Source organism: Nicotiana tabacum, chromosome 11 (assembly GCF_000715075.1).
Source record: "Nicotiana tabacum cultivar K326 chromosome 11, ASM71507v2, whole genome shotgun sequence".
NCBI lineage: Eukaryota > Viridiplantae > Streptophyta > Magnoliopsida > Solanales > Solanaceae > Nicotiana > Nicotiana tabacum.
Window position 1 is genome coordinate 169,064,171 of NC_134090.1, and position 27,919 is coordinate 169,092,089.

The following is a 27,919-nucleotide window of genomic DNA, read 5'->3' on the forward strand; positions in this document are numbered from 1 at the left end:
TACTGGTTGAGACTCCCTATTCTGTTAGTGTCATACCCTAAATAAAAGAGGCTCGGAAAGTTTCTAAGCCGGCTGACCTTTTGGTTCCCGGAAAGGAGCTCTTTCCTCAGCTCGAGTTGTCCGCTCGGGTACACTGTCTAGAACACCGACCCAGGTTTTGAACATAGAATAACGTGACTTCATGCCGGATCCCTAGTAGGAACGTTTATTTGCATCATGTGCATTTGACTTAGGAGACTCAACACAGGGGTTGGGTCCGTCTAGGACAAGCAACCTGAAAATAATAGACCATCTTATGGCATCCTATGTGCTACATGTTGTATTTATTCAAGGGTGAATGAGTCATTTGGCGGACAAATGACACTCCTTATCATGCTGATCACATTAAATAAGAAAGTTGCACGCTTTTTTAGATAAGCATGCTATTAGGTTAATTAAGTACATGGGGAACATTGTGGAATTCAAGAAGCCTTGGTATTCCACATGTCCCCCACGCTTCATTTTTGGAAAAAGCACATGGGGACCATTTGTGGAATCCAAGAAGTCTTGGAATTCCCCATGTCTCCCACGCTTCATTTTTGGGAAAAGCACATGGGGAACATTTGTGGAATCCAAGAAGTCTTGGAATTCCCTATGTCCCCCATGCTTCATTTTTTGGAAAAAGCACATGGAGAACATTTGCGGAATCCAAGAAGTCTTGAAATTCCCTATGTCCCCCATGCCACATTTTTGAAAAAATACCATAAATATAAAAATATATATATATATAAAGAGCATGAAAATTCAAAAGATTTTGTAATGAAAATTCAAAAGATTTTGTATGTTGTCATCATTTTCCAAAAATTAGAAAATCGTGATAAGGGAAGAAAATAACAGTGTAGAGATATAACTACTTATTTTTAGAAAAAAAAAAACAATGTCCAAGTAGTGTCGAAACTCTGCTAGAATTTTGGAAAAAAAGAAAAGAAAAGAAGGAATGTTTTATGGTAGTTAGTTTGTTTGTTTGTTATGAATGAAAAATAATAGTTTGTTTATTTGCTGTAATAAAAAAAATGGAAAAGGGTCTTCTCAAAAATAGTTTATTGGCCCGAACTACGCGGGTTTGATTCTCACCGGATGTGAGATACGTAGGCAACCCTCATCTGGTCCAACCCCACCTTTTGCTAAAAAGCCAAAAACAAATAAGTAATAATAAAACAAAAAAACAAATAATATGTCAAATTTTAATTTTGTCATAAAGAAGTCGGGTGATGTTGTTTTCTCATAAGTAGCCGAATGTTACCGAAAGGGACGCCGGAAGGCTGATTTCGCATAAACAGCTACCTTTCGGGTCATGTTTAGGATTTTTGATCGAGTTGACCCACGCAGCCCTATAAATCTTCGTCCCCGAGGCGCTGAGGGACCGTGTTTGCAACACCAGGTCTTTATTGTAATTTGAAAAAAAAACAAAGAGTCAGCGGTCAGGCGAATACCGTTTGAATTTTGTCATGATAAGCCGTGCCAGATTCGGCCACGTCTTAAACTGTTCTTGTCGAAATAGCCTTAGAGTATCTTTCAGTTGTCGAAAGGTTATTTTCGTAAAAGAACGGATAGGTTTGTAAAGTGTCATAAAATAATCCTCCCCGGCCTCAAAATTCATGTGAAATTTGGAAGGGGTCACATTTGCAAAAATAACCGTTTGGTTGCATTTGTCAAACGGGGAAAGGAAGCTGGCCTTTTTTGTTTTGAGGTTATAAATCATTTGACTAGAATATGTGGGTTGTTGATTTTTGAGTTTGTTGGTCATTTTTAAACCTTTGAAACCCAGTTTGTTTTAATATGAAAATAAAATAAAAATGTTGAGTATTATTTATCTTTATTGGTCCGAACTACGCAAGGTCTGATTCATGCGGGGTCATGATACGTAGGCAATCTCCATAAGATTTGACCACAACAAAAAGAAAAACAAAAAAAAGAAATGAAAAAAAAAGCAAAATGAAAAAGCAAAAAAGAGAATGAAAAAAGAGAAAGGAAAAAGAAAAAAAAGAAAAAGAAAAAAATCGAAAAAAAGAGAAATGAAAAAAGAAAAGAAAAAAAAACGTTGCTAATAATGAGGACCGACCGAGTCCATTCTAACCTGTTTGTTTCACAGAGAAAGTTAAGGTGGTTGGTTTGTGGTAAGCCAGACAATGACACCCAGAATCCTTTACGTGCACATCATGATACACACTCTGCTGGGATCAGGCCTGATAACAAAAGCACTCGAATCCTATTGGGGACTTGTTGACTAAGGTTGATGATATTGAAGTTAGTAATGGCCTAGGCAATACTGATGCGAAGCTCAGTGGCTATAGTGCCAAGTTTGATAAAATGGGAGGACGCTCCGTTCTTTGGTTGGCAAAATGAGAAGCTGGTTGTGGCTTATTTTGTTGTCATTTCTGTTGTCCGGATTATTCTTAGGGTTGTAATCCGAATATTTTCTTGTGTCAAACCTTCCTATCTTTCCATTTTGGCATATCAGTTTGTTTAAGTTTTGTCGAGTCTGTGTTAGGATTTTATTCTGGTTGTTTTGTTTGTTTTATTATTCAAACCATTTCGCCGGTAGTCTAAAGCAAATCCGGTCTTTCATTATTTCCAGTCATTTCTTTGTTTAGTCCTTTTGTCATTGTGTTCAGCGCCGATTCTAGTAATATGACATGCGCACACAGTTTGGGCCTAGTCTTTAAAGTTAATCATAAAACCCCGGAAAGGCGATCAGATCATTTAAAAAAAATAAGGACGGTTGAGATTATTCAGAGCTCGAGTCATATGGAACTGGGGCAAGTAAAATATGAATAAAAACCGTTAAAAGCAAGATTCGCCAAATTGTCATGAGGGTCGTTTATGATAATGAGAGTGTCGCCCAACGGTGCTTTAGAAACGACAAAGGAAAAGCAAATGTTTAACATAATTGTCAAAGCCCAGCACCATCGGAAGAGACTGCAAATCTTTGTTTAATTGTGTTGTTTGCATTTGGCATGTTTTGAAGACTGGAATGACGAAGGCATTTTGTTCTGCTACCTAAACACTTTATCCTTCGTTACCCCTTTTGAGCCTTATTTATTTTTCTTTCATACCCCTCGTTCGGAATCAGTAGCAACGAAGAAAAAAAGAGAGAAAGAAAGAAAACAACAACGAAAAAAAAGAGAAAAAAAAGAAAAGAAAAGAAAATTGATAACAAAGAAAAAAAAATCAAATGAAAAAGAGGAATTGGGAACTACGTTTGACCTGATTCCTCAAAGAGGATACGTAGGCGCTTCACGGCTCGGTCATAGTTTTAGAAAATGAAAAAAAAATCAATTAAAATATCCCCAAGCAAGAAACTGGGGGCAAAAGTTGCGTTTGTTGTAAATAAATCTAATTCCGAAAGTTGTAACTAATAACCCAAAATTAATGTATTTTTTGAGCCTTTTATACCCTTTCTTTCTAGCCTATCCAAAACCCACATTACGGTCCAAAGAAAGACCTTCTAACTAGTCTTCAAAAGATGCAAAGTCAGACAAATGAGAGTCTTACCGGCGAACATAACATTTTGTTCCACAGCAGAAAGGACTCTAATCTCCAACAGAAAGAGTCATACCGGCAACACTCCGAATCCCCAGCTGGAAAGTGATACAAACGAGAGAGTCTTATCGGTGAAAACCTTCACAGGCACCATAAGGCGATGAAAGCTGAGAGAAAAACCAGAAATGAGAGAGGCTTGATAGTGAAAACCCTTTGGGCACTACAAGTCGAATAGGATTGAGAATCAGATGGGGAATTGCCAATTGAAGGTATGGAAAGATGATTAACGGCGGAGGATAGGCCACATATGTATGTCATGACCATTAGAGTCGGTATCTGCGTTTGATAGGTTTTTATTTATAGTTTCTTTTGTTAAAAGGTCGTCTTTTTCCTTTTGTCCTTTTATCCTGTTCCCTTTTTATCTTTTACCTTTCATAGGAAAATCCCCAATAGAGTCTGCTTGGTCAGAACAAGTGTGAATTGACTTCAAAATAGGCCATCAGCTTTCCAAAATGAGATCTGACTAGTACATCCAAGTGGTTTAGTTAGCAAGGAACAAACGCGAGGCCAGTGTCAACAAAAATATCCCCAGCAAAAGGGAATCGGCAAAAGGATTGACCTCAAGGCCGAGGCCCGTGGACAAAGCAAGGGGAGCAATGAACATGGTGTGGGAAATTCATACTAGACTAAAAGGTCAGGGAAATGCCAGTTTCCGAGCTATGCCACAAAAGAAGAGGGGTATCCCCAGCAGAAAGGGATTGTACCCAGCAAATAAAATCGTCCCCAACAAGTTGTGCAACGCAAAGCAAGGAAGGAGAAAAGGAAAAGCCATCCCGTTGGGAGTATCACAACCAACCACCATGTTTTAAACTAACAAAGTTTGTTTGATTTGAAACAGGTAAAGGAAATGACATTGATGCCAAAATGCATGCCGCAAGGGATATTATCAAACTGGGGCAGAAAATTTTCCTTTCATTTAGAAAATTTTATAGAAGTCATGTACCCATTCGGGGAAGAATAAAAGATAACGCCAGTCTCGAGGGAAGTGGTCTTAGAGCCAGTGTTGCCCCCAACATAATAAGTTTCAATGGAGGAAGTTGTTCCCCAGCAAAGGGATGGAACTTGAACTCAGAAAAAGCAGAAGGCCAGTATCATTCCCAACAGCCTGCCAAAGAGTGAAGCACTAGTTCTGAAGGAATCAAAATCCCCTGGCAGTGTTATCCTCAACAGCGTTATCCCGAGCTGATAACATTTTACCCCCCAACAGGTAAGTAAATAATTCCCCAACAGTGTTATCCCTAGCAGTTTCGAGGAGTCCAACACAAGGTTGGAAAGTCGGTATCCCCAGCGGTTCCTTTCGGGGAAAGGCAAAACGAATCTCAAGGGAAGCAATCTTCGAAGGAAGAAGCTATGCAAAAAACAAAAACAAAAAAAAAAAGAAAACAAAAAGAATAAAAAGTATAAAAAAAAAGAAGGGAAAAGTCATCCCCATCTAAATAATCCCCAACAGTTTCGAGGGAAGACAACACAGCTAAGTAAATAATTCAAAAAAAAAAAGAGGGAAATGGTTCACGCATAGGAGATGCACTTCCTAAGCGAAGGTTTCATTAATAGGAGACGCACTTCCTAAGCGAAGGTTTCATTAATAGGAGACGCACTTCCTAGTTTGGAATCATTAGAGTTCTACCCATAGGAGATGCATTTCCTCCTAAGTTTGTTTAGTATCACCCATAGGAGAGTCATTTCCTCCTAAGTTTGTCTTTACCCATAGGAGATGCATTTCCTCCTAAGTTTGTTTTAGTTTCACCCATAGGAGATGCATTTCCTCCTAAGTTTGTTTTAGTTTCACCCATAGGAGAGGCGTTTCCTCCTAAGTTTGTTTTTACCCATAGGAGATGCATTTCCTCATAAAGTTTATTTTTACCAATAGGAGACGCACATCCTAAGAATAGTTTCGTCAATAGGAGACGCACTTCCTAAGATAAGATTCACCAATAGAAGACGCACTTCCTAATATAAGATTCACCAATAGGAGACGCACTTCCTAAGATAAGATTCACCAAGAGGAGACGCACATCCTAAGATAAGATTCACCAAGAGGAGACGCACTTCCTAAGTCAGTTTCACCAATAGGAGACGCACATCCTAAGAATAGTTTCATCAATAGGAGACGCACTTCCTAAGATAAGATTCACCAATAGGAGACGTATTTCCTAAGTCTAAGTTTTACCCATAGTAGACGCACATCCTAAGTTATTTCACCCATAGGAGAGGCATTTCCTCCTACGTTTAGTTTTACCCATAGGAGATGCATTTCCTCCTAAGTTTGTTTTGTTTCACCTATAGGAGAGGCATTTCCTCCTAAGTTTAGTTTTACCCATAGGAGATGCATTTCCTCCTAAGTTTAGTTTCACCCGTAGGAGAGGCATTTCCTCCTAAGTTATTTCACCAATAGGAGACGCACTTCCTAAGATAAGTTTCACCAATAGGAGACGCACTTCCTAAGATAAGTTTCACCAATAGGAGACGCACATCCTAAGTTAAGTTTCACCGATAGGAGACGCACTTCCTAAGTTAAGTTTTACCCATAGGAGACGCACTTCCTAGATCCATTGTACCAATAGGAGACGCACTTCCTAAGAAGTTTCACCAATAGGAGACGCACTTCCTAAGTCCATTGTACCAATAGGAGACGCACTTCCTAAGTTTAGTTTCACCAATAGGAGACGCACTTCCTAAGATTAAGTTTCACCAAGAGGAGACGCACTTCCTAAGTTCATTCTACCCATAGGAGATGCACTTCCTAAGTTAATTTCACCAATAGGAGACGCACTTCCTAAGTAAATTTCACCAAGAGGAGACGCACTTCCTAAGAGTAATTTCACCAATAGGAGACGCACTTCCTAAGTTTAGTTTCAGCAGTAGGAGACGCACTTCCTAAGTAAGTTTTACCAATAGGAGACGCAATTCCTAAGATAAGTTTCACCAATAGGAGACGCACTTCCTAAGTTTATTTCACCAATAGGAGACGCACTTCCTAAGTTTATCGTACCCATAGAAGACGCACTTCCTAAGTTTATCGTACCCAATAGGAGACGCACTTCCTAAGTTTATTGTACCCAATAGGAGACGCACTTCCTAAGTTCAGTTCTACCAATAGGAGACGCACTTCCTAAGTTCAGTTTTACCATAGGAGACGCACTTCCTAAGTTCAGTTCTACCAATAGGAGACGCACTTCCTAAGTTCAGTTTTACCCATAGGAGACGCACTTCCTAAGTTCAGTTCTACCGATAGGAGACGCACTTCCTAAAGTTCAGTTTTACCAAGAGGAGACGCACTTCCTAGGAATAGTTCTACCAATTGGAGACGCACTTCCTAAGTTCAGTTTTACCAGTAGGAGACGCACTTCCTAAGTTTAGTTTTACTCATAGGAGACGCACTTCCTAAGTTTAATTTCATGCACAGGAAACACACTTACTAAATTAAGTTTTCATTAACAGGAGACGCACTTCCTAGTCTGGTTCGCTCAGGTTATACTTTTGCTTTAGGAGACGCACTTCCTAGTTTGGCTTTTTCAGGTTATACTTTATTTTAGGAGACGCACTTCCGGAATTGAGTTTTCACCCTTAGGAGATGCACTTCCTAATTTGATTCATTTTAAGTTCGACCATAGGAGACACAATTCCTAGTCCAGTTCTTTGAAGTTTACCCGTAGGAGACACACTTCCTAATCAAGGTCTTTCAAGTTTTTTAGGAGACGCACTTCCTAAATCGAGATTTTATTCATAGGAGACGCACTTCCTAGTTCTAGTCACTGAAGTTTTCACCCTTAGGAGACGCACTTCCTAGTTTAGGTCATTCCGATTCAACCATAGAAGAAACACTTTCTAGTTTGAGTCATTGAGGTTTTTATTTTAGCAGACACATTTGCTAGCAAGAGTTTTGGTTTTACTCGTAGGAGATGCACATCCTAGCCTAGTCTTTAGTTTACTCTCATCATTGCATCAGTAGGGTAAGTGAGTTACAATTTTGCTAACGACTCACAAATCTTCCCAGTACAAACTGGGTGAGGAAATTTTGTTTGTTTTGGTTGTCAGGGACCCGCCTGTAGAACGGAGTTTGTGGTATGTCGAAGATCGAAGAAGTCAGGAGTCCGCCTGTAGAACAGAGGAACATTTTTCAAGATCAAGCAGTGACCCACTGGAAAGCAGAAGGTTACAACAAAAATCCCCAGCATTCAATCCAAGTTAGAAATAGTAAAAGCTCGCCTCAAGAACGCGAGTCAATAGTCTGGGATGATCAACAGAAGCTGGTCACAAAAACAAAAACAAGAAGAAAAAAGAAAGAAAAAAGAAAGAAAAGAACCCAAAATACGGAAGTGGAGAACAAATGTGGTCTGCTCAAGAACTAGCACCTACAACTAGCAAGTATCAAGGTTCAAATCCGAAGTCTGTATGAAGCACCATTCAAGACTCAAGACCAAGTTTCAGAAGACTTACAGATAGGAATCCTTGTAACTAGTAGCTGATAGGCTTAGTTAGTCTTTTTCAGTTTTCATTTTTGTTGTAATGACAGGACCGCGGACCGGAACCTTAACGGAACGGCACCTCGATCGGCTCTTCACCTCGGTACAATCTACCATCTCTCATTCCCGAACTACACGTGGCCTGATTCCTGTATAACCAAGGATATGTAGGCAGCTCAGATACCAGGGCTCAGTCACATCCCCTTCCTTTCCTTAGTGTAGTCCCTCCAAGTAATGGTCGGGTCAAAAACATGTCTAGTCGTTCTTTGTCGGAAAACTCTTCGTGTTTCCAGTCAAAGAGGGGCAGCTGTAGACACCTGATTTTTGACCCTCCCCGAAAATTTTCACATTTTTTGCTTGAATATGTGAATTTAGGTCTAATATAACTATTTTGACTATTTTACTTTATTTCATTGCAAAAAGAAAAATTACAAAAATATATATATATAAATTTTAGTTTATGTATTTCTCATAAATTTGAAAAAATACAAAAAATTGTACTTTATTTTGGTACTTTATATAAATTCGAAAATTACAAAAAAATAATAATTCTATCAATGTTTTGTAGTCATTATAATTTTGAAAAAATACAAAAATATTACTTTATATTATATCTTTATATAAAAAACGAAAATTACAAAAAAAAATAGTTTTATTAATATTTCGTAGCTATTTTAATATTGAAAAATATTAAAAAAAGATATAGTTTTGTTTAAATATTAGTCTTATTTTGGTAGCTATTTTGCTTACATAGGATTAGTCGAACAACGTCGTGTTCTTAATCGGGTCCGGGCAAAAGAATAATATTCGGGTTCAAACTACCCGGTGTTAGGCCTAATTTTCGGACCTAGCCCATAATAATCCGAGTCCACCACACATGGGGGACACGCGTGGGGAACACGGACGGAACACGACACATGGGGAACCCCACCACGCGTGGGAGACACAAACCTTGAACCCCACCACGCGTGGGGCTCATTTTTCTTGGCATGGGGTATCAAATACACGGACATTTTGCTGAACCAAGGAGGGGGGATTTTGAAAGAAAAGACTGTTCACGTTCTTCTTCCTAAACAAGAACAAGGAAAACCTACAAAAAACAAAGGAGGATTTTTGGAAAGAGGGAAAACGGGAGGACTTAGAAAAATTTGGAAAAACGGGCACTATTCATCTTCTTCTTCCTCAAAGAAGAAGAAGAAAACCCTAGCATACCCTCACCCAAACCAACGAAAACCCTCACCCAAACCAGTCGGACCTCCCCCCCCAACGCCGGAACCACCACCAGACGACCACCCCCTCCTCCTCCTAGCTCCCTCTCCGTCTCAAAACTACCATCGTCAACCTATCATCCCGTCGCCATAACCAACCCCAAATCCATCACCATCTTGTCCAAACGCCACCACCCAAACACCACGTCCAAACACCCACTGAAACCAGTCACACCCCTTCGACACTACCCGCTGCCAGCACACCACCCAAACACCTCCTCCATCGACACAGCCCAAACGACCCCTCGCTCCCCAGCAGTGAATCGAACCAAGCGTCCTTCACTCCCTCATCGTCTCACACACCCATGACTCACACAGCCACGACCACTCCTCCTCCTCCTAGCTCCCCCTCTAGTCGTACCTCCCGTCCTTCATTCCCTCATCCGAGTCGACAATCAAACAACCAGTGAATACCATCGGAAAAACCAGTGGTTTCGCCATCGAACAGCAGCTGTGACTGCGCTGCTGCCTCGCGCCACCGGCTCCCTCCATAGCTGCTCCTCCCTCACATCCAAACGACCCCTTTGCTTCATATCCACGTACCAACTGCTGCGTCGAAAAATATACAGCAGCGACCAACAATCTCAGGTCGTTGACAGACTTGGTCCGAGCTTTCTGCTTCCATCGAGGTCGTCGTTGTTCGTCGAGTTCCGGTACGTCGAGGGGTTTGTCCGAGGTTTCGTCATTGTTCCTCGTTTAGCTGAGGTCAGGTTTGAGTTCCGTCGGGGGCTTGTTTGTCGTTCTAGGTTTGTCGAGGTTCGAAGGTTAGTATTCTTCATCCTTTGTTTCATTTCGTTCGTTTCACATATTATCGTTCAAGGTGAATGAGAGTATTTGATATGGATGTATGTCAATAATGCATTTTCGTTGTTTCTTTGGTTAAAAAAATGTTTATTTCATGGTTTGTTACCACATATGCTTAAAGTAAATGAGAGAATATATCGTGAGCTTAAGTTTTTTTTTACGAGAATGTTTACTTCTGTGCATATATTTGTGTTTATTAAGGGAACAATTTGACATCCAGTGAATTGTTGCGAATGTATGTACTCACATATATTATGTACTCTCGTTGCAATAAGCATGTGGACGTCCTAATGAAAAAATCATGACTACTGGCGTTAAAGCCATATTTCTCATTTTTAGTAATAGAAGTTGGATTTAATAACAATAACAATACGCTAGCAAAGTTGGGATTAATAAGAGCCTTATTAAAATACTTAGAATTTGGGATGGACCGTTTAGTGAAATTCACTGCCTTCCCTAAAAATAACAATACGTTAGTTGCTTTAGACGCGCCTTTAATAATGTTATCTCCCTAAACCCGGGTGCACATTTATGTGACCCAAATCCAAATCTCAACGGAGTCGAAATATGTCTCTAGTCACGGGCACATTGATTGTGGCGTGGCCCGAGGTGCATTTCCATGACGTTGTAAATTCCTTTTAATAATAAATGAGACGAGCCTCGGAAAAAAATGTAGAAGCTGCGGGGCCCTCTAAATGCATATATATATTAAAATACTTAGAATTCGGGATAGGCCGTTTAGCAAATTTTACGGCCTTCCCCAAAATAACAATACGTTAATTGCTTTAGGCGCGTCTTAATAATTTATTCTCCTTAATTCGGGTGCACATTTATGTGACCCAAATCCAAATCTCAACCGAGTCGAGATATGTCAATAACCACGGGTGCATTGATGTAACGTGGTTCGAGATATATTTTTACGACGTTGCAATTCCCATAAAAGATAATAATAAAAGCGGTCAAAATTTAAAATTTGCACATAAGTTCAATATATAAAAAATCAGATAATCAAGCCAAATATAACAGTTGAGCGACCGTGCTAGAACCACGGAACTCGGGAATGCCTAACACCTTCTCCCGGGTTAACATAATTCCTTATCCGGATTTCTGGTACGCAGACTGTAATATGGAGTCATTCTTTTCCTTGATTCGGGATTAAAATTGGTGACTTGGGACACCCTAAATCTCCCAAGTGGCGACTCTGAAATAAATAAACCGATCCCGTTTCGATTATCCTTTAATTGGAAAAAACTCCCCTGTACTCTCGCGGGTACGGAAAAAGGAGGTGTGACACTGGGAATAGTGGAAGGTTAGTTGATCAAGCAAAACAAACACTACATAAGAACTTCAAAGTAAAAGATCTGGGTGAGCTAAGATATATCTTGGGGATTGAAGTTCTGAGATCTCAGAAAGGGATATTACTTAATCAAATATACCCTTGAGCTAATCTCTGATGTTGGCTTAAGTGGAGCCAAACCAGTGAATACACCTTTGGAAGTAAATGCAAAGTTCACCACAGTAGACTATGATGCACATGTGGGAGGGATCAGAGATCCTGTTCTTACAGACATTACCTCATATCAGAAGCTCATTGGGAGATTGATCTATCTCACTATCACCAGACCAGGTATCAGCTTTGTTGTACAAGTGCTTAGCCAATTCATGCATCAACCTAAAGTCTCATATTGGGAAGCAACACTCAAATTGGTAAGGTACTTGAAAGGGTCACCTGGTTAGGGTATTCTGCTGAAAAACAGTCCATGCACACAATTAGCTGTGTACTGTGATAGTAATTGGGTAGCCTGCCCAAACAATAGAAGGTCGGTGACTGGGTACATTGTGAACCCGAGGGATTCTCTTATATCATGGAAATAAGAAAAGCAATACACTATGAGTAGAAGCTCAGCAGAGGCAGAATATAGAAGTATGACAGCTGCAGTTTCAGAGGTGATTTGGTTAACTGGACTAGTAGAAGAGCTGAATGTATATGTCACTAAGCCTGAGAGATTATTTTGTGATAGCAAGGCAGCTATCCAAATTGCATCCAATCCCATCTATCATGAAAAAATAAAGCATATAAAGATAGACTGCCATTTTGTTCGAGGCACCATTAAAGATGGTCTAATATTGCCTGAGCATATCAATACCAAAGCTCAGTTGGCAGACCTTCTGCCAAAGGCTCTGGGAACTGCTCAGCACCAGCTGCTTTTATCCAAGCTTGTAGTGCTCGATGTATTTCACCCTCCAGCTTGAGGGGGAGTATTGAAATAGTTAGCCAAATAATTGGTTGTGTTAGTGTGTAATAAGCTAGCTAATGTACAACTGTTATTTGAGTTAGTTAAACACTGTTAGTGGTGGTTAGAGTCACGTGATAGTCACGTGTGTATGAGTCTATAAAGGCAGCTCTGTTGTACTCATTCAAGCTAATGAGAAAACTTCTTCTTCCTCATTCCTATCGTTTGCTTCTAGAAGATTCTTCCATGCATGAGTTCTAGGTCACAACATCATTGTCGTTATAGATCAACTCTCAATTATCCTTAATTTTGACAATATATAAGATTTGAGCAAAAATTATTAGGTTCTCGAGAACCGCATCTTAGCCTCTAGATTCTCCACTAGCCATACAGAAGAATGGGTACAAGAGTTTCCATGTGAAATAAAATTCCTCTAACAATTTTTTCAAATATAAAGAAGTATAATTTTTTATGGAGCAAACTAATAAGAAAATAATATCACATAAAATAAAATAGATGGAGTAATATTTAAAGCAGGTATTGATTAATTTGCAACAATCATTTAAGTATCTCCCAGGGTGCAATATCGTCTAAAATAATGGTGTACAACCAATTTCATAATCAAAGTGTCAGATTTCCTAGGTTGAAGTTTATTATTACGGATTTTCTACTTACAAGATTAGCAGTTACGACGGATATATATATATCATCCAAACCAAAATAAAGGTGCATAAGTCTCAGATTCAATTACAGTCTAATAAATCTGAGTTGGAATGCAGTTAACAGAAGGGCATACTTGACCTAACAGTAAAGGTATTTTTCTACGAAAAAGCAAACAGAATGCATAACTAACCTATTTTTAATAGTTTAGGAGCATTTTTTTAAACCTTTTTCTAAAAAGAAATTGCCTTTTCTCATGGCGCATAAAAGAAAATTGTTATATACAAACTCCGGTCCGCTTTACGTGATTTTTTATATTTTTTTGTAGTCCATAATATTTGATTTTTTGAAATATCAAAAAAAGAATTAATTTCTTTCTTTTTTTCAAAGTTGTCATTGGAGTAAAGAGGCTAGGAATATATGTTATATTTTAACAAAATAACTGCCAAGGCATGTTCACATTTATCTATATTAACTAGTATTAGTACCCGCGCGGATGCGTGGACACTAATCATGTTAAATATTTAAATTATTTGAATTGTATTAAAATAATCTTAAAATTTACACTTTCTCAGTAAATATAGATAAATACATGAAAAAAATTAACCATTTCTTCTATTTTTCTTTTTTGATACCATTACACCGGTGTCATTGGATCCTAAAAATAATCGGTAAGCAAAATAATAACTCATATTTATGACAAAACAATCAAATGTTGAGACAATGAATGACTCTTTGGATAAGACTTAACTCTTTTATTATTACTTGAACTCTTATTTAGTGTGTTGATATCTCTTAAAAAATATTTCTTTCTTAAAATTTCAGTTTCTAAAACATTATTTTTCAATAATTATTATTTTTATAATAATGTAATTGAAAATATTATTCTTAATTCAAAAATTATTTTAGTTGGCTATCTAAAAATATAAAAAATTCTTTAGCTAGTGAATTATTTTTACTCCATTTTGATATTTGACATTAACCATGTTAAATATCCGAGTTATTTGAATTATATGTAAATAAATTTAATATTTAAACCTTCTAAATAATTATAGATAATCGTCAGATATTAATTAAGAAACATTACATGAAAAAACTCTAACATTTTCTCAATTCTTGTAGTGATAATTTTATATTTGCACTATTCTCATAGGTGTCATTGGAACCTAAAATAGCCATAAAGTGAAATAATAACTCATATTTATGGCAAAGCACAAAGGTTGACACGATATAAACGATTCTTTGATTACGACGTGACTCTTATACTACGACTTGCACTCTTATTTGATATGATTTTATCTTTCAAAAAATATTTCTATTTTGAAATTTTAATTTCTAAAACTTTATATATATTATAATAACAATTATCTTTATAATGATGCAAGTGAAGATATTATTCTTAATTTAAAATTCACTTTAATCAGTTATCTAAAAATTTAAATGATTCTTTGGCCGGATTTATTTCAGTATGACTCCACTTTAAATTTATCGATATCTCTAGCCCTAGAATTTGAATTTTTAATACCCTATATATACAAAAAAATTTGTTCTTTGAATCCTTAAATGTTAAATTAGTTGATTATTATTATTATAAAATATTGCATATATTGTCTTAAAATTGTCAAGTAGTTTATTTTTCGACACCATACTTTGCTTAACCTCAATGCAAACTACTCAAATTGCATTCCAGTTCAAATTCAAATATCATATCAGTTTGTTAGTAATAGTGATTTTTTTAAAAACGACACATATTTTAAATTAAAAAAAATATGCTAAAATATTCTTATCTTATAATCTATGCATTTGAGTTGAAAAAAAATTTTAAATCGATGAGATTAACTTTCAAATTTTTTATACTCAACAAAGATGAAACATAAGAAGAACTTTGTTGTCATCTTTTATTTCTCATTTTTATATCTGTCTAACATTTTTTCAATATTTATTTTCTTTTATCGTATTTTTCATGTCATTATTTATTTTGTTACAAAAAATTAATTTATTTCACTATAAAAGGATAAGTTTTAATAAAAAAAATTCTATATATGAACTTTATTTATATTTTTAGTCTTTGGTTGAAATTATTTCATATTTTTCTTTTGGCTTTATCTAATCACAACCTAAATAGGTACTCACCCGGCCACTTAAATTAAAAAATGGAATGATGTGTAATTTATATATAATTCATATATAATATGTGTATAATCGTATGTTGTCGGTATATCATCTATTTATATTAGCTATAAAAAGTAAACAATAAATATGGCCGGATATTATGTAAATATTCTATAAGATTTCGGTTTTTTGAGTTTATCCATGATATAAATTCTATTATAATAATTTTAAAACTCTCTACTAATATTCAAAAATATCTTATATTTTTATTACTTTGAATTAAAAAAAGTAAAGAGTTTTTTTGAAATAATTTGTTTACATTTAAAAAAAAATATTTCACGTCATACCAATTTTTTCTTTATATATACTCTTTGTTACACTTAAAAGCCACTATAGACACTATCAAATAGAAACAAATTTCTTTCTTGCTGAGTTTGAAAAAAAAAAAATCTTTCGCATAATCTAATAATTCAAAACTAATATTCTTCAACGAAAAAAATATTATACCCTTGCAATATTGGCTTGAGTATAGCTAACTGAAGGGGTTTCGGCTTATACCCTTCAATTCCTTGAATGTTAATGATAGCAATTGTATAGCCAAAGTTTTGTTATTTGTTTGATGCCCGTTTATGCAAATTGACTCTTCAAACAAATATTCTTCAAGAAGAAAAAAGAAACAACTTTTTTTAATATTGATGATTTTATGATGTTTCTTTCTCCAGCATATATGTTTACTTTATTATATATGTAAGTAAACTTTTATTTGGTTCTATAAACTCTTTTTTGTTATTTAAATAAACATAGACGTGTACCCTATATATTACATTTATTTTAAAAGAATTTTATTTATTCAAATCTAGTTACAGTGTTTCAAAGAACTATACTTATAGGATTTTAAATGTGAAAGAGTTTTATAGTTATATGGAGTAGTTTTTTTTTCTAGAGGCGAAGTAGTATTTAAATAACTAGAAAAAAATAACAAAAGTTCCTAACATGATTGCATATGATCATTAACCGGATTAAGTATGATAACATGATAAAAAAAGATAAATTTTATTTTTAATTTAAATTCAAATTTTAGAACTTTATCTATAAATTCAAACTTATCTTTTAGTTCAAATTTCGTATATATATATATATATATATATATATATATATATATATATATATATATATATATATATATATATATATAGTCAAATATAAAATAAAGTTACCATATACTATTGACATTTATTAGCTTGCCACTTGGCTTAACCATAATGTTAACTATATATGATAATTTTCTTGCTTTAATATATATATAGATTAATGTTAAAAGATGAATTAAAAACATTCAAAAATCACTTAAAGTGGACCGAGAGTAATAAATAAGAACATATTAATTATATACATGTAATAATACAAAACATATTACGTAAGGATTACAAGAGTTAGAAGCCTGCACTTGCTTCCATGACTTCAGAAAACAAAAACAAAAACAAAAAAGAAGAGTAACGGTCGTTTGTTTTTGTGAATGTAGGGTCTACTTGTCTATACAACAAACAAAGATATGAAATTCTAGAAGTCTCAATCGGTTTAATTTTGTCTAATATGAGAACACAAAAACAGATGTCATACAAAGCCTTAAAATGAAAAATAAGAAATAGGCCATAAATCAATCATCTTAGCTTATATAAGATGCACCACTGTTGCCTCAAACTTCATCCACCAATTGATCTTAGGAAATTCTTGATCCTTCATCCCCTTTTTCATGGCTTAGAATCCCAGTCTAAAGATACCTTAGACTAAGTACAATTATATATATTGCTGCTATGTCTATCATTACCCTTTACAAATCCATCTCTAAAATGACCATTTTGGTCTATTTTCAATGAAAATATCAAGATAAGGTTGAATTTGTAAAGGTTACGTATAGACGTAGCACCAATTATATCTAGTCTCGAGAGGAGTTTGATTTAGAAAAAACTCAAATCAATGTTACTGGTGAGGTTGTTCCGCGTTCTCTTAAGTCGGCTTGTGTAGCTTGGTGATTGAACGGATAAGAGGTCCAAATTGTGGCTATGTGCCTTACTTAGGGCATATTTATGATTTTGTAAGAATACAACGTACAAAAATTAGTGGATTCTGATGAGCTTGATCGATGAGTTCGTGGAAATCACCTGCCTCTAATCCAATGGAGAGCATTTGGGCGAGAGGCAGGTGATTTCACGATCTCATCGAGATAGATTTACTCATCATTACACTGCTATAGGGAGGCCAACCAAATTGCTGATTATTAGGAAAAACAAGCTACAACTAGGTATGAGAGAGAGGGTCATTCTATAATTTTACAAGGTTTGAAATATACATATATGATTCTCACTTTGCGTTTTACACCCCTAATGTACCTTTTCATTTTGTAATTCTGCACCCTATCTTTTCATCTTTAATGATTTGCTCCCTAATTTATTCATTTCTTTGCAAAACTGTAAAAAGTGTTTATTTCATGAAGGTAACGTAGCAAGCACTAGTTAGACAAAAGACATGAACAATGAAGATGGAGGTGAAAATTCACTTAAATTGAAACTGTTTGAAAAATTTTGTACCTAAATATTCACCTTCTATGCGAAATTTTACTTTTATGTTTTTCTACCAGCATTTTTCCCCGGCTGTAGTACTAGTGTTATCCTTATGTTTTTTATTTTTAGGTCGTTACTCTTTTACATAAGGTTCTCTTTGCTTCGTTTTATTTGTCTGTTTATTGTTACTATTTCGTTTGATGTAGTTCTCTATCGTAACTGCTCTGATTTTGTTGAATTGAATCGAGGGTTTTTTGGAACCAGCCTCTCTACCTTCACACCCAAATCCCACTTGTGGGAATATACTAGGTATATTGTTGTTATTTTTATTTTTGTTGTTGTTGTTGTTGTATTTTGTTGTTCTACCAGCAAAACGTCTCCTCCTCTTCTTTTTCTGCTTTCAAACTTCAAAGAGTACCAAAATATAGCAAGGAAAAGAAAACAAGAAATCTTCCCAAACAGGCTAATTATCTTGCTAATTTTAATATTTCAGTGTGTCAGTGTTTGACCTAATAATAATGGTAACCTTTTAACTTGTATAAATAGAAGTGTAATTTATACTATTAGGCTTGTTTGGTATGAGAAATAAGGGATAATTAATTTCGAGATTAAATTTGGATGAGTTTATCCCATGTTTGGTTGGGATAAAATCGCGGTATATATAACTAATCCCAAAATTAATTATCCCGGGATTGTAGTATTTTTTTAATCCCTATGAGAGGGTGGGACAACTAATCCCGAAGTAACTAATCCCGAGATATTTAATCCTGAGATAACTTGTTTCCGACCAAACGACCCTGAATGTTGGAGCAGATTGTCTATCTTATTTTTTGAAAAGCTAGTTTCACGTTTTATAAGTAAGTATTTATAGTTATTTTTTAAGATCAACAGCATAAAAATTCTTTTACACTGTCTTTTTTTGGTAATTAAACTATTCATGCCTTGCGGTTGGAAAGAAATACCAGACTCTTTAACAGAATAAAGAAGACTGAAGAAAGTATAGCCAGAGAAATAGCGTATGTGTGCAGTGTAAGAGCTGTGCTGCTTAGATTCGTTAGGAAAGAATAGAGCTTGAGCTAGTTTTTTGTGTTGGATTTTTTTTCTCTCTATAAACAGCTAGCTGTGATATAGCTTTATTGTAATTTGTACATATGCACTTGGTGATGTGCTAGAATAGTTTTGCCCTGATTGTTCCTCATTTTTTAGTATTTTAGGCCCATAAAACAGAAATTAAAAATGATTTTTAATTTTTTGTATGCTAATGTTCACGCCATCTTTATGAATTCGGGTGACGGGCTCCGAACCGCCTAAAATTTTATGGGCTTATCAACATCGACCTAATAGTCATCGATTCACCATGAAAGTTCCTTATTTTTTGGCGTTTTAGGGCCATAAGACAGAAACTCACGATGATTTCTGATTTTTGATGTGCTAACGTCCACATCATCTTCATGAATTCGGGCGACATGCTTCGAATCGCCTAAAATTTTGTGGGCTCATCCAAAACTACCCAAGAACAATAGTCATCGCTTCACCATAAACGTTTCTTGTTTTTTCGGGGCGTTTTAGAGCCATAAAACAAGAATTCACGACGATTTTCAATTTTTCGTGTGCTAATTTCTACGTCATCTTTGCGAATTTGGGTGACGGGCTCCAAATCTTCTAAAATTTTGTGGGCCCATAAAAACAACCTAATGAACAATAGTCATCACTTTGCTATGACCGTTTCTCGTTTTTTGGTATTTCAAACCATAAAACAGGAATTCAGGATAATTTTTAATTTTTTGTGTGCTAATTTAGTCCACACCATCTTCATGAATTTGGGGGCCGGCTCCGTATCGCCTTAAATTTTTTAGGCCCATCAGAAGTGATCTAATGAACAATAACTATTGATTCTTCATGATTGTTCCTCATTTTCTAGCATTTTAGAGCCACAAAATAGGAATTCAAGGCAATTTTTAATTTTTCGTGTGCTTATACTTATATCGTCTTCATGAATTCGAGCAACGAGCTCCGAAATGCCTAAATTTTGTGGGACCATTAGAAACTACATAATGAATAATAGTCATCGGTTCGCCATGACCGTTCCTCGTTTTTTGCGTTTTAGAGTCATAAAATAGAAATTTTTGACGATTTTCAATTTTTCGTGTGCTAACACCACACCATCTTCATGAATTCAAGCGACTGGCTTTGAGTTGCATAAACTTTTGGGGGCCCATCAGAAACAACGTAATGAACAATTGTTATTGCTTGCCATGACCATTCCTCATTTTTTGGGATTTTAGGGCCATAAAACAGGAATTCATGACGATTTTTAATTTTTTGTGTGATAATGTCCACACCATATTCGTTAATTTAAAAGACGGGCTCCGAATTACCTAAAACTTTGTGAGCATATCATAAACAACCTAATGAACATTAGTCATTGCTTTGTCATGGTTGTTCCTCATTGTTTGGCATTTTAGGACCATATAATAGGAATTTAGGATGATTTCCTATTTTTCGAGCGCTAATGTTCACGCCCTCTTTTGTGAATTTAGGCGATGAGCTTCGAATCGCGTAAAATTTTAGGGGTCTATCAAAAACGATCTTATGAACAATAGTCATGGTTTTTGCGATGATTGTTCCTCATTTTTGACATTTTAAGACCATAAAATAAGAATTATGACGGTTTCTAATTTTTCGTGTGCATTACACACCATCTTCATAAATTAAGGTGACGATCTTCCATATCGCCTAAAATTTTGTAGGCCCATCAAAAACGACCTAATGAACAATAGTCATTGATTTGTCATGACCATTCATCTTTTTTTTTGTTGATATTTTAGGGTCATAAAAAATAGAATTCAGGACAATTTCAAATTTTTCGTATGCTAATATCCGCGCAATTTTCATGAATTCTGGAGACGGGCTCTGAATCGTCTACAATTTTATGGGCCCATCCCAAACGAAGTAATGAACAATAATTATTGCTTTGCCATAATTGTTCCTGTTTTTTGGCATTTTAGGGCCATAAAATAGTAATTCAGAACAATTTCTGATTTTTCTTGTGCAATGTCCACGTCATCTTTCTGAATTCGGGCAATGGCATCTAAATCGCCTAAAAAAATTGGGCCCATCAGAAACGACCTAATGAAAAATAGTCATCATTTTGTTATGATTGTTCCTCATTTTTTTGGCGTATTAAGGCAATAAAACAGGAATTCAGGACGATTTCTAATTTTTCGTGTGCTTAGTCCACGCCATCTTCTTGAATTCTGACTATGTGCTCTAAATCGCCAAAAATTCTGTGGGCCCGTCAGAAATGACCTAATGAATAATAATCAATGATTCTTCACGAGTTTTCTCATTTTTTGGCGTTTTAGGGCCATAAAACAGGAATTCAAGACGATTCTAATTTTCGTGTGCATTAGTCCATGCAATCTTCATGAATTCGGGCGATGGGCTCCGAATCGCCTAAAATTTTGTGGGCTCATTAGAAACAACTTAATGAATAATAGTCATTTCTTCTCCATGACTGTTCCTCATTTTTTGGCATTTTAGAGCCATGAATCAGGAACTTAGGATGATTTTTGATTTTTCATGTGCTAATATCTACACCATCTTCATGAATTCGGGCAACGGGCATCGAATGGCTTAAAATTTTATGGGTCCATCAGAAACGACATAATGAATAATAGTCATTGGTTTGCCATGAATGTTCCTCATTTCTTGGTATTTTAGGGCTAGAAAACGGGATTCAGGACGGCTTATAATTTTTCGTGTGCTAATGTTCAAAATTTGTGGGCCCATCTGAAATAACCTAATGAACAATAATCATTTCTTCTCCATGATCCTTCCTCTCTTTTTTAAGCTTTAGGACCATAAAACATGAACTCAGGATGATTTTCAAGTTTTCGTGTGCTAATGTCCACGCCATATTTATGGATTTGATGACGAGCTTCGAATCGCCTAAAATTTTATGGGCCCATCAGAAACGACCTAAAGAACAATACTCATCGTTTCACCATGATTGTTCCTTATTTTTTGGCGTTCTAGCGCCATAAAAAGGAATTCATGACGATTTCTAATTTTTCATGTGTTAATGTCGATAAAATCATCTTGAATTCGGGCGACGGGCTCCAATTCGCCTAAAATTTTGTGGGTCAATCAGAAACGACCTAATGAATAATAGTCATTGCTTCACCATGATCGTTCCTCATTTTTGGCGTTTTAGGTCACAAAATAGGAATTCATGACGATTTTCGATTTTCCGTGTGCTAATATCTGTGCCATCTTTATGAATTCGGGCGACGGGTTCCAAATCGCCTAAAATTTTGTGGTCCCATTAGAAACGACCTAATGAACAATAGTAATTGTTTTGCCATGATTGTTCCTTTTTTCGCACTTTAGGGCCATAAACAAGAATTCAAAATAATTTTTTATTTTTCGTGTGCTAATGTCCATGCGATCTTCATGAATTTCGGCGACAGACTCCGAGTCACCTAAAACTTTTTGGGCCCATCAGAAATGACCTAATGAAAAATAATCATTGCTTTGTCATGACTGATCCTCTTTTTTTGGCATTTTAGGACCATAAAACAAGAATTCAAGACGATTTCCAAGTTTTCATCTGTTAATGTCAATGTTATCTTTATGAATTCGGGCGACGGGCTCCGAATCGCCCAAAATATTCGGGGCCCATCGAAAACAGCCTAATTAACAATAGTTATTGTTTCGTCATAATTGTTCCTTCTTTTTTGGAGTTCAAGTGGCATAAAATAGAAAATTCACAATGATTTTCAATTTTTTGTGTTCTAACGCCCACACCATTTTTATGAATCTGGACAACCGTCTCCAAATTGCCTATAATTTTGTGGGCCCATCAGAAATGACCTAATGAGCAATAGTCATTGCTTCGCCATAATTGTTCTTCGTTTTTTGGTGTTTAGGGCCATAAAATAAGAATTTAAGACGGTTTTCAATTTTTAATATTCACGTCATCGTTATAAATTCGCGCGACGGGTTCCAAATCGCCTAAATAGTCATTGTTTCGCCATTATTGTCCCTCGTTTTTGGGGCGTTTTAGGGTTATAAAGCAGGAATTTAGGACAATTTTCAATTTTTCGTATGCTAATGTCCATGCCATCTTCGGACGACCGGCTCGAATTCGTCTAAAATTTCGTGAGCTCACCAGAAATGACCTAATGAACAATTGTCATGGCTTTGCAATAATCGTTCCTCAATTTTTGGTGTTTAGGTCACTTTCTATTTTTCGTGTACTAATGTTCACACCATCTTCATGAATTCAGGCGACGGACTCCGTATCACCTAGAATTTTGTGGACCCATCAGAAGCCACTTAATGAACAATATTCATTGCTTCACCGTGGATGTTCCTCCTTTTTTTCGTATTCTGGATCAGAAGAGAGGTAGAGATAGGCCAAACAAGTATTGAGAAGATGTGATTAGACATGACATAGCACAGCTCCAACTTACAGAGGACATGACCCTAACTAGGAGAATGCGAAGGCGGATAATTAAGGTAGAAAATTAGCAAATAGCTTAGCTTAGTCTCGGATACTGTATATGTTTTCCATATTATATGTAGTATTATTTTCATTCTTGTATTATTTTAGCCCTCAATTTTTATTACTACCTGTTGTTTTCCTTGTGGCAATATTATTATTATTATTATTATTATTATTATTATTATTATTATTATTATTATTATTATTATTATTATTATTATTTGTCTTGCCTATAGTGAAATATTTTCTTCACTATTGTTTCTCTTTTTCTGAGAATTGCTTTTCTTGAGCCGAGGATCTATCGGAAATATCACTCTACCTCCACAAGGTAGGGGTAAGGTATCTACATACACATTACCCTCCCAGAACCCACACCAAAAATATACTGGATATGTTCTTGTATTATCACAGAGCATTTTATTTGAAGCACATGATAGTAGGTACAACAGCATTGCATCCCCATCTAGTAAACCCAACTTCTGATATATATTGCAGAAACTGAATTGCAAACACTGCAATTTGACCAGGAAACCCAGTGAAGTGAAAATATCAAAAGGGGAGAAAGAGTCCTACTTAAAATAGCATTTTCTTTTGATTTGCACAGGCCAATACGGGTAGATACGAAGATTGGAGCTGGCAGAGCATAAAAAACAAAGGCATCACAATCGGAAAGGTCGCACTGGAAGCAAATCTAGCTTAGCCGAATCCAACATCTAAGTAGAACAGCAGCCACTCTTCTGGTTAACAGGTTGTCCTCGTATCTGCACGGTGGGTGGCCTTGCATTGTTTGATGCCGGCTGGCTCGCCATCCTGTATTAAGTAATAAAAGGCATAAACCAAGAAGATATCTGACCAAATATATATTTTTGTATATATGTTCAAAGTAAACAATAAGGAGATGGTGATATCAACTAAATTCAGCTTCACAGAATGACGAGATGCTATTTCACAGACACTTAACTGCATCAAAACCAGACTAACAAATTAAAAATACCTATTCTTTATTTCAGCTGCCATTGCCATGAACGCTTGCTCAACATTAGTGGCACTCTTCGCACTAGTCTCCATAAACGGGATGCCGATTTCATCAGCAAACGCCTTGAATGTGAATCAAGAACTATTCCGGTCAATCGAGAATCATTACACTAAAAAGACAAAAGAACGAACAGAAGAAAAATCACTACCTTTGCTGTATCATATGATACAGCTCGGTTGTCAGTTAGGTCACACTTATTTCCAACCAGAAGCTTGTTAACGTTTTCGCTTGCATAGCGATCAATTTCACTCAACCATTGCTTAACATTGTTGAAGCTTTCTTGATCAGTTATATCATATGTTATCTGCCAGAATATGTAAAGAAGTGGTTTGAGGAAAACAGAATTTACCAAGCGAAAAAATTGAAAATCAAATGATTGATTCCTTTAAAAGGGGTCAGGGAAACATACTATAATGCCATGTGCTCCACGGTAGTAACTACTTGTAATTGTCCTGAAACGTTCTTGTCCGGCAGTGTCCCACTGGCAAATGTAACACAGGCAAGGGCGTTAAATTCACTTTGAAAATGCATAATGATAGGAACAAAAGCTAGCACATAAATTCAGATCATGTACACTTGTAAAAGAATATAGCTCAGTTCTAGAACATCTGATCTCTGTATGACAGAATCTTAACTAAAATTGCAAGTAAAGTTCAATCAATTCATGGCAAACTACACACTACCCGGAATCCTAAAACAAAGTATTAACGGCTGTGTTCAAATTTAAAAAATTCATTCTAAAATTCCAAAAGAAAATGCCTGGGACAAATAATGTCAAACCTCAAACCAAAACGAAAGAAGACAAAAAGAATCATACAATTTGAAGTTTAATAGTCTTCCCATCTTGCTCCACTGTGCGTATTTTCTGCAACGTAAAATAGGAGCATCACTGACTGTAAGTATGTTATGTATGTAATTTCACTATGAATTTTGGCTTACAAAATCAACACCAATTGTGCTGATGTAGCTGTCCAAATAAGAATCATCCTGCATCAGAAGATAAGAATCAGTTAATCAAAACATCAAGATGTGGAAATATAACAAAGTTCCTTAAGACACAAAGCAAGAAAATATTAGAACATTCAAATTCAGTGCCATCATGCTAAACTTTATAAAATGTTTAACATGTCTGCTAAAACTATCAAAACGAACTGATCTTACAATCTATATTTAACTATAGAGCAGAGGCGAACCTTCGTTACATGCAAGTTCTTACTCTCAATACTTATAGCTCAAGTAAATGCACTTGACAAGTCAGTCCTTGACATTAGATAAAAGCCAAAAAAAGAAATTGTCACTATAAAAAAGGATAGCCAAGAACAAGTATGCACTTGACCTAATTGAGCAATGAGCCGATGACCATCACCACTAATTAGATCTGCCGGAATTGCATGATAAAACTGCTTAGATAGGATACCGAGTATATTAAGAGCAACATGGAGCTACTTCGGTCTGCTGCTATATACACTCCCACACAAATCAATCTGCACACTTTCCTAGTTTTACTGCTTATATCAGCCATTAATGGAATAAGGTAAGTAACATTCAGCTCATAAGCAAGAGTAACTAAAAATACGCCAAAATTAAGTGCGATGAAATACTTACAGCAAATCTCAGGAGAAGACATGACTTTCCAACACCTGAATCTCCTATTAACAAAAGTTTGAACAAGTAGTCACTGCAGAAAGCATAAAATGCAACAGCATTAAGTTCCACCTGAGCTGAAAAGAATGATGAACTTGTAGACAGATAGATTGTAATTAAGGCAACTGCAAGAAAATAACCCACAGCTCCCTTGCAATAAAACTTCTGGCATTTTGAGGTCAAAGTGCAAACTAGTGAGTAGCAAGAAACAAGTGAAACATTGATAAATCCTGCATCCTTAGGAATCAAATAGAGTGAAAGTTCTCAACGAGCACCTCAACTAAGTCCAAAGTGATTAAGCTAATTCTTATTTTCTTATTATGTTGTGTGCCGGAGGGGAGCCTTGGCACAAGGGTAAAAAGTTGCGGTGGCTGGTGTGACCATGAGGTCATGAGTTCAAGCCACTAAAACAACCTCTTGCAGAATGCAAGTTACGACTACGTATATAAGGCTGCGTACAAAAGACGCAATTTGGTCCGACCCTTCCCCGAATCCCGAGCATAGTGGGAGCTTAGTGCACCGATGGTTGTGTCTGGGCCAATTGATTATGGTTGTGTCCGGTCAACTTGTGTGTAGCTAGAATAATCCACAGGGCAGCCTACTACAGCCAACAAGCACGAGTGCCGAGTGCCAGGTAAACCAGTGCACATATAGTGCTTATATTCTTCCCCTTTTCCAGATTGATTGGGATATTATGCAAAAAGTTAAAACCAAAATGTTACCAATCAATCTCGTAAATCATCAAATTGAAAAGATCAGAGTAAATGATCAATTCTACAACCTATAAAAAAGTAATTTACTAAATTTCATGAATCTGAAGGGCAAAACATTAAATACAAAATTCAATTGAATAATAAGCAAATTCGACAATAAAACTACCACAACCCAAGCAGAAATCAAGCCTTCAATCGCATTATACAAGAAAGACAAAAAATTTATAATAAAACAAACCCTAGAAATGTAATTCAAAGAGAGAAAAAGGTATAAGAATTTACTATTCGGGATTCATGATTTTGCGAAGCTCTGATCCAAAGGGCGAAGGGAACGGGGATGTTTCTGTTCCCTACGGCCGGAAATCGCCGGAAAATGGGATCGTCGCCGGAAAATGACGTAGAGCAAGGTGTTTGATAGCGTGTGTGACAGAGATTTCAAATGTATGGAAATGTTGGGTAATATATATGTGGACCGACAAAAAAGGGATTGGTTTTGGGAAACTAACCTGCCTTTTCTTAATTTAACCAAATTATATGGACCACACATCTTCCAAAGTCCAAACTCATTAATATTGAATGTTATTTTTTCCATTTTTAGTATATTGATATTTTTTTATATTTAAAAATAATTAATTTAGATTATTTTTTAACTTAATGATACTAGGAAGGTGTGGCAATATTTGCTTGTTGTAAACTATAAGCTTAAGAAATTATTCTTTAATAAACTCCATAATGGCACATGAATTAAGATGAAGGAAGTAGTCATTAAGGATCTCATGTCTAAAAAATGAAAGTAGCAAAAAAGAATATGCTGAGATTGATGTGCGGATACTAGGAAGGATATGGTCAGGAACAAAGATCTTTGGGATAAGGTGAGGGTGGCACCCGTGCAGAGATAGTTCGTGCATGTGAAGAGGAGATGTACTGACACCCTGGTGAAGAGGTGCGAGAGATTGAATACCTGAGGTATAAAGAAAGGCAGAGGGACACCACTGGATAGGAAGTTGTGGAGGTCAAGAATTAGGATGGAAGATTAGTAGGTAGTAGAATTTGTCCTTACTAGTAGTTTTAGTATTGCTTTTATTAATCTTCTTGGTTGTCTATATCTATCTTATGTGCTTCTGCTTCGCTTCTGTTACTATCTTGTTGTTATTAGTGCTTTTTTATTATTTTATTTCTTTTGCTTTGTTGATGAGACTATGTTGAGCCAGAGATCTATCAGAAATAACTTTTCTACCTATATAAGGTAGGAGTAAGGTTCGCGTACATACTACTATATCCAAACCTTACTTGTGAGATTTCACTTGGTTTATTATTGTTGGAGTAGCCG

General features: G+C 36.0%; 1 protein-coding gene across 1 annotated transcript; it reads right to left on the reverse strand.

Moving 5' to 3' along the window:
* Positions 1 to 23,579: 23,579 nt before the first annotated feature.
* Positions 23,580 to 27,067, reverse strand: LOC107763402 (ras-related protein RABD2a). The gene is made up of 8 exons (XM_016581892.2): positions 26,872 to 27,067; positions 25,838 to 25,910; positions 25,172 to 25,219; positions 25,050 to 25,097; positions 24,642 to 24,713; positions 24,381 to 24,536; positions 24,191 to 24,294; positions 23,580 to 24,006 (listed from the first exon to the last, which is right to left on the reverse strand). The coding sequence occupies exons 1-8, from the start codon at positions 26,883 to 26,885 to the stop codon at positions 23,910 to 23,912; spliced, it is 612 nt and encodes a 203-aa protein (XP_016437378.1). The 5' UTR covers positions 26,886 to 27,067; the 3' UTR covers positions 23,580 to 23,909.
* Between the last annotated feature and the right edge of the window lie 852 nt (positions 27,068 to 27,919).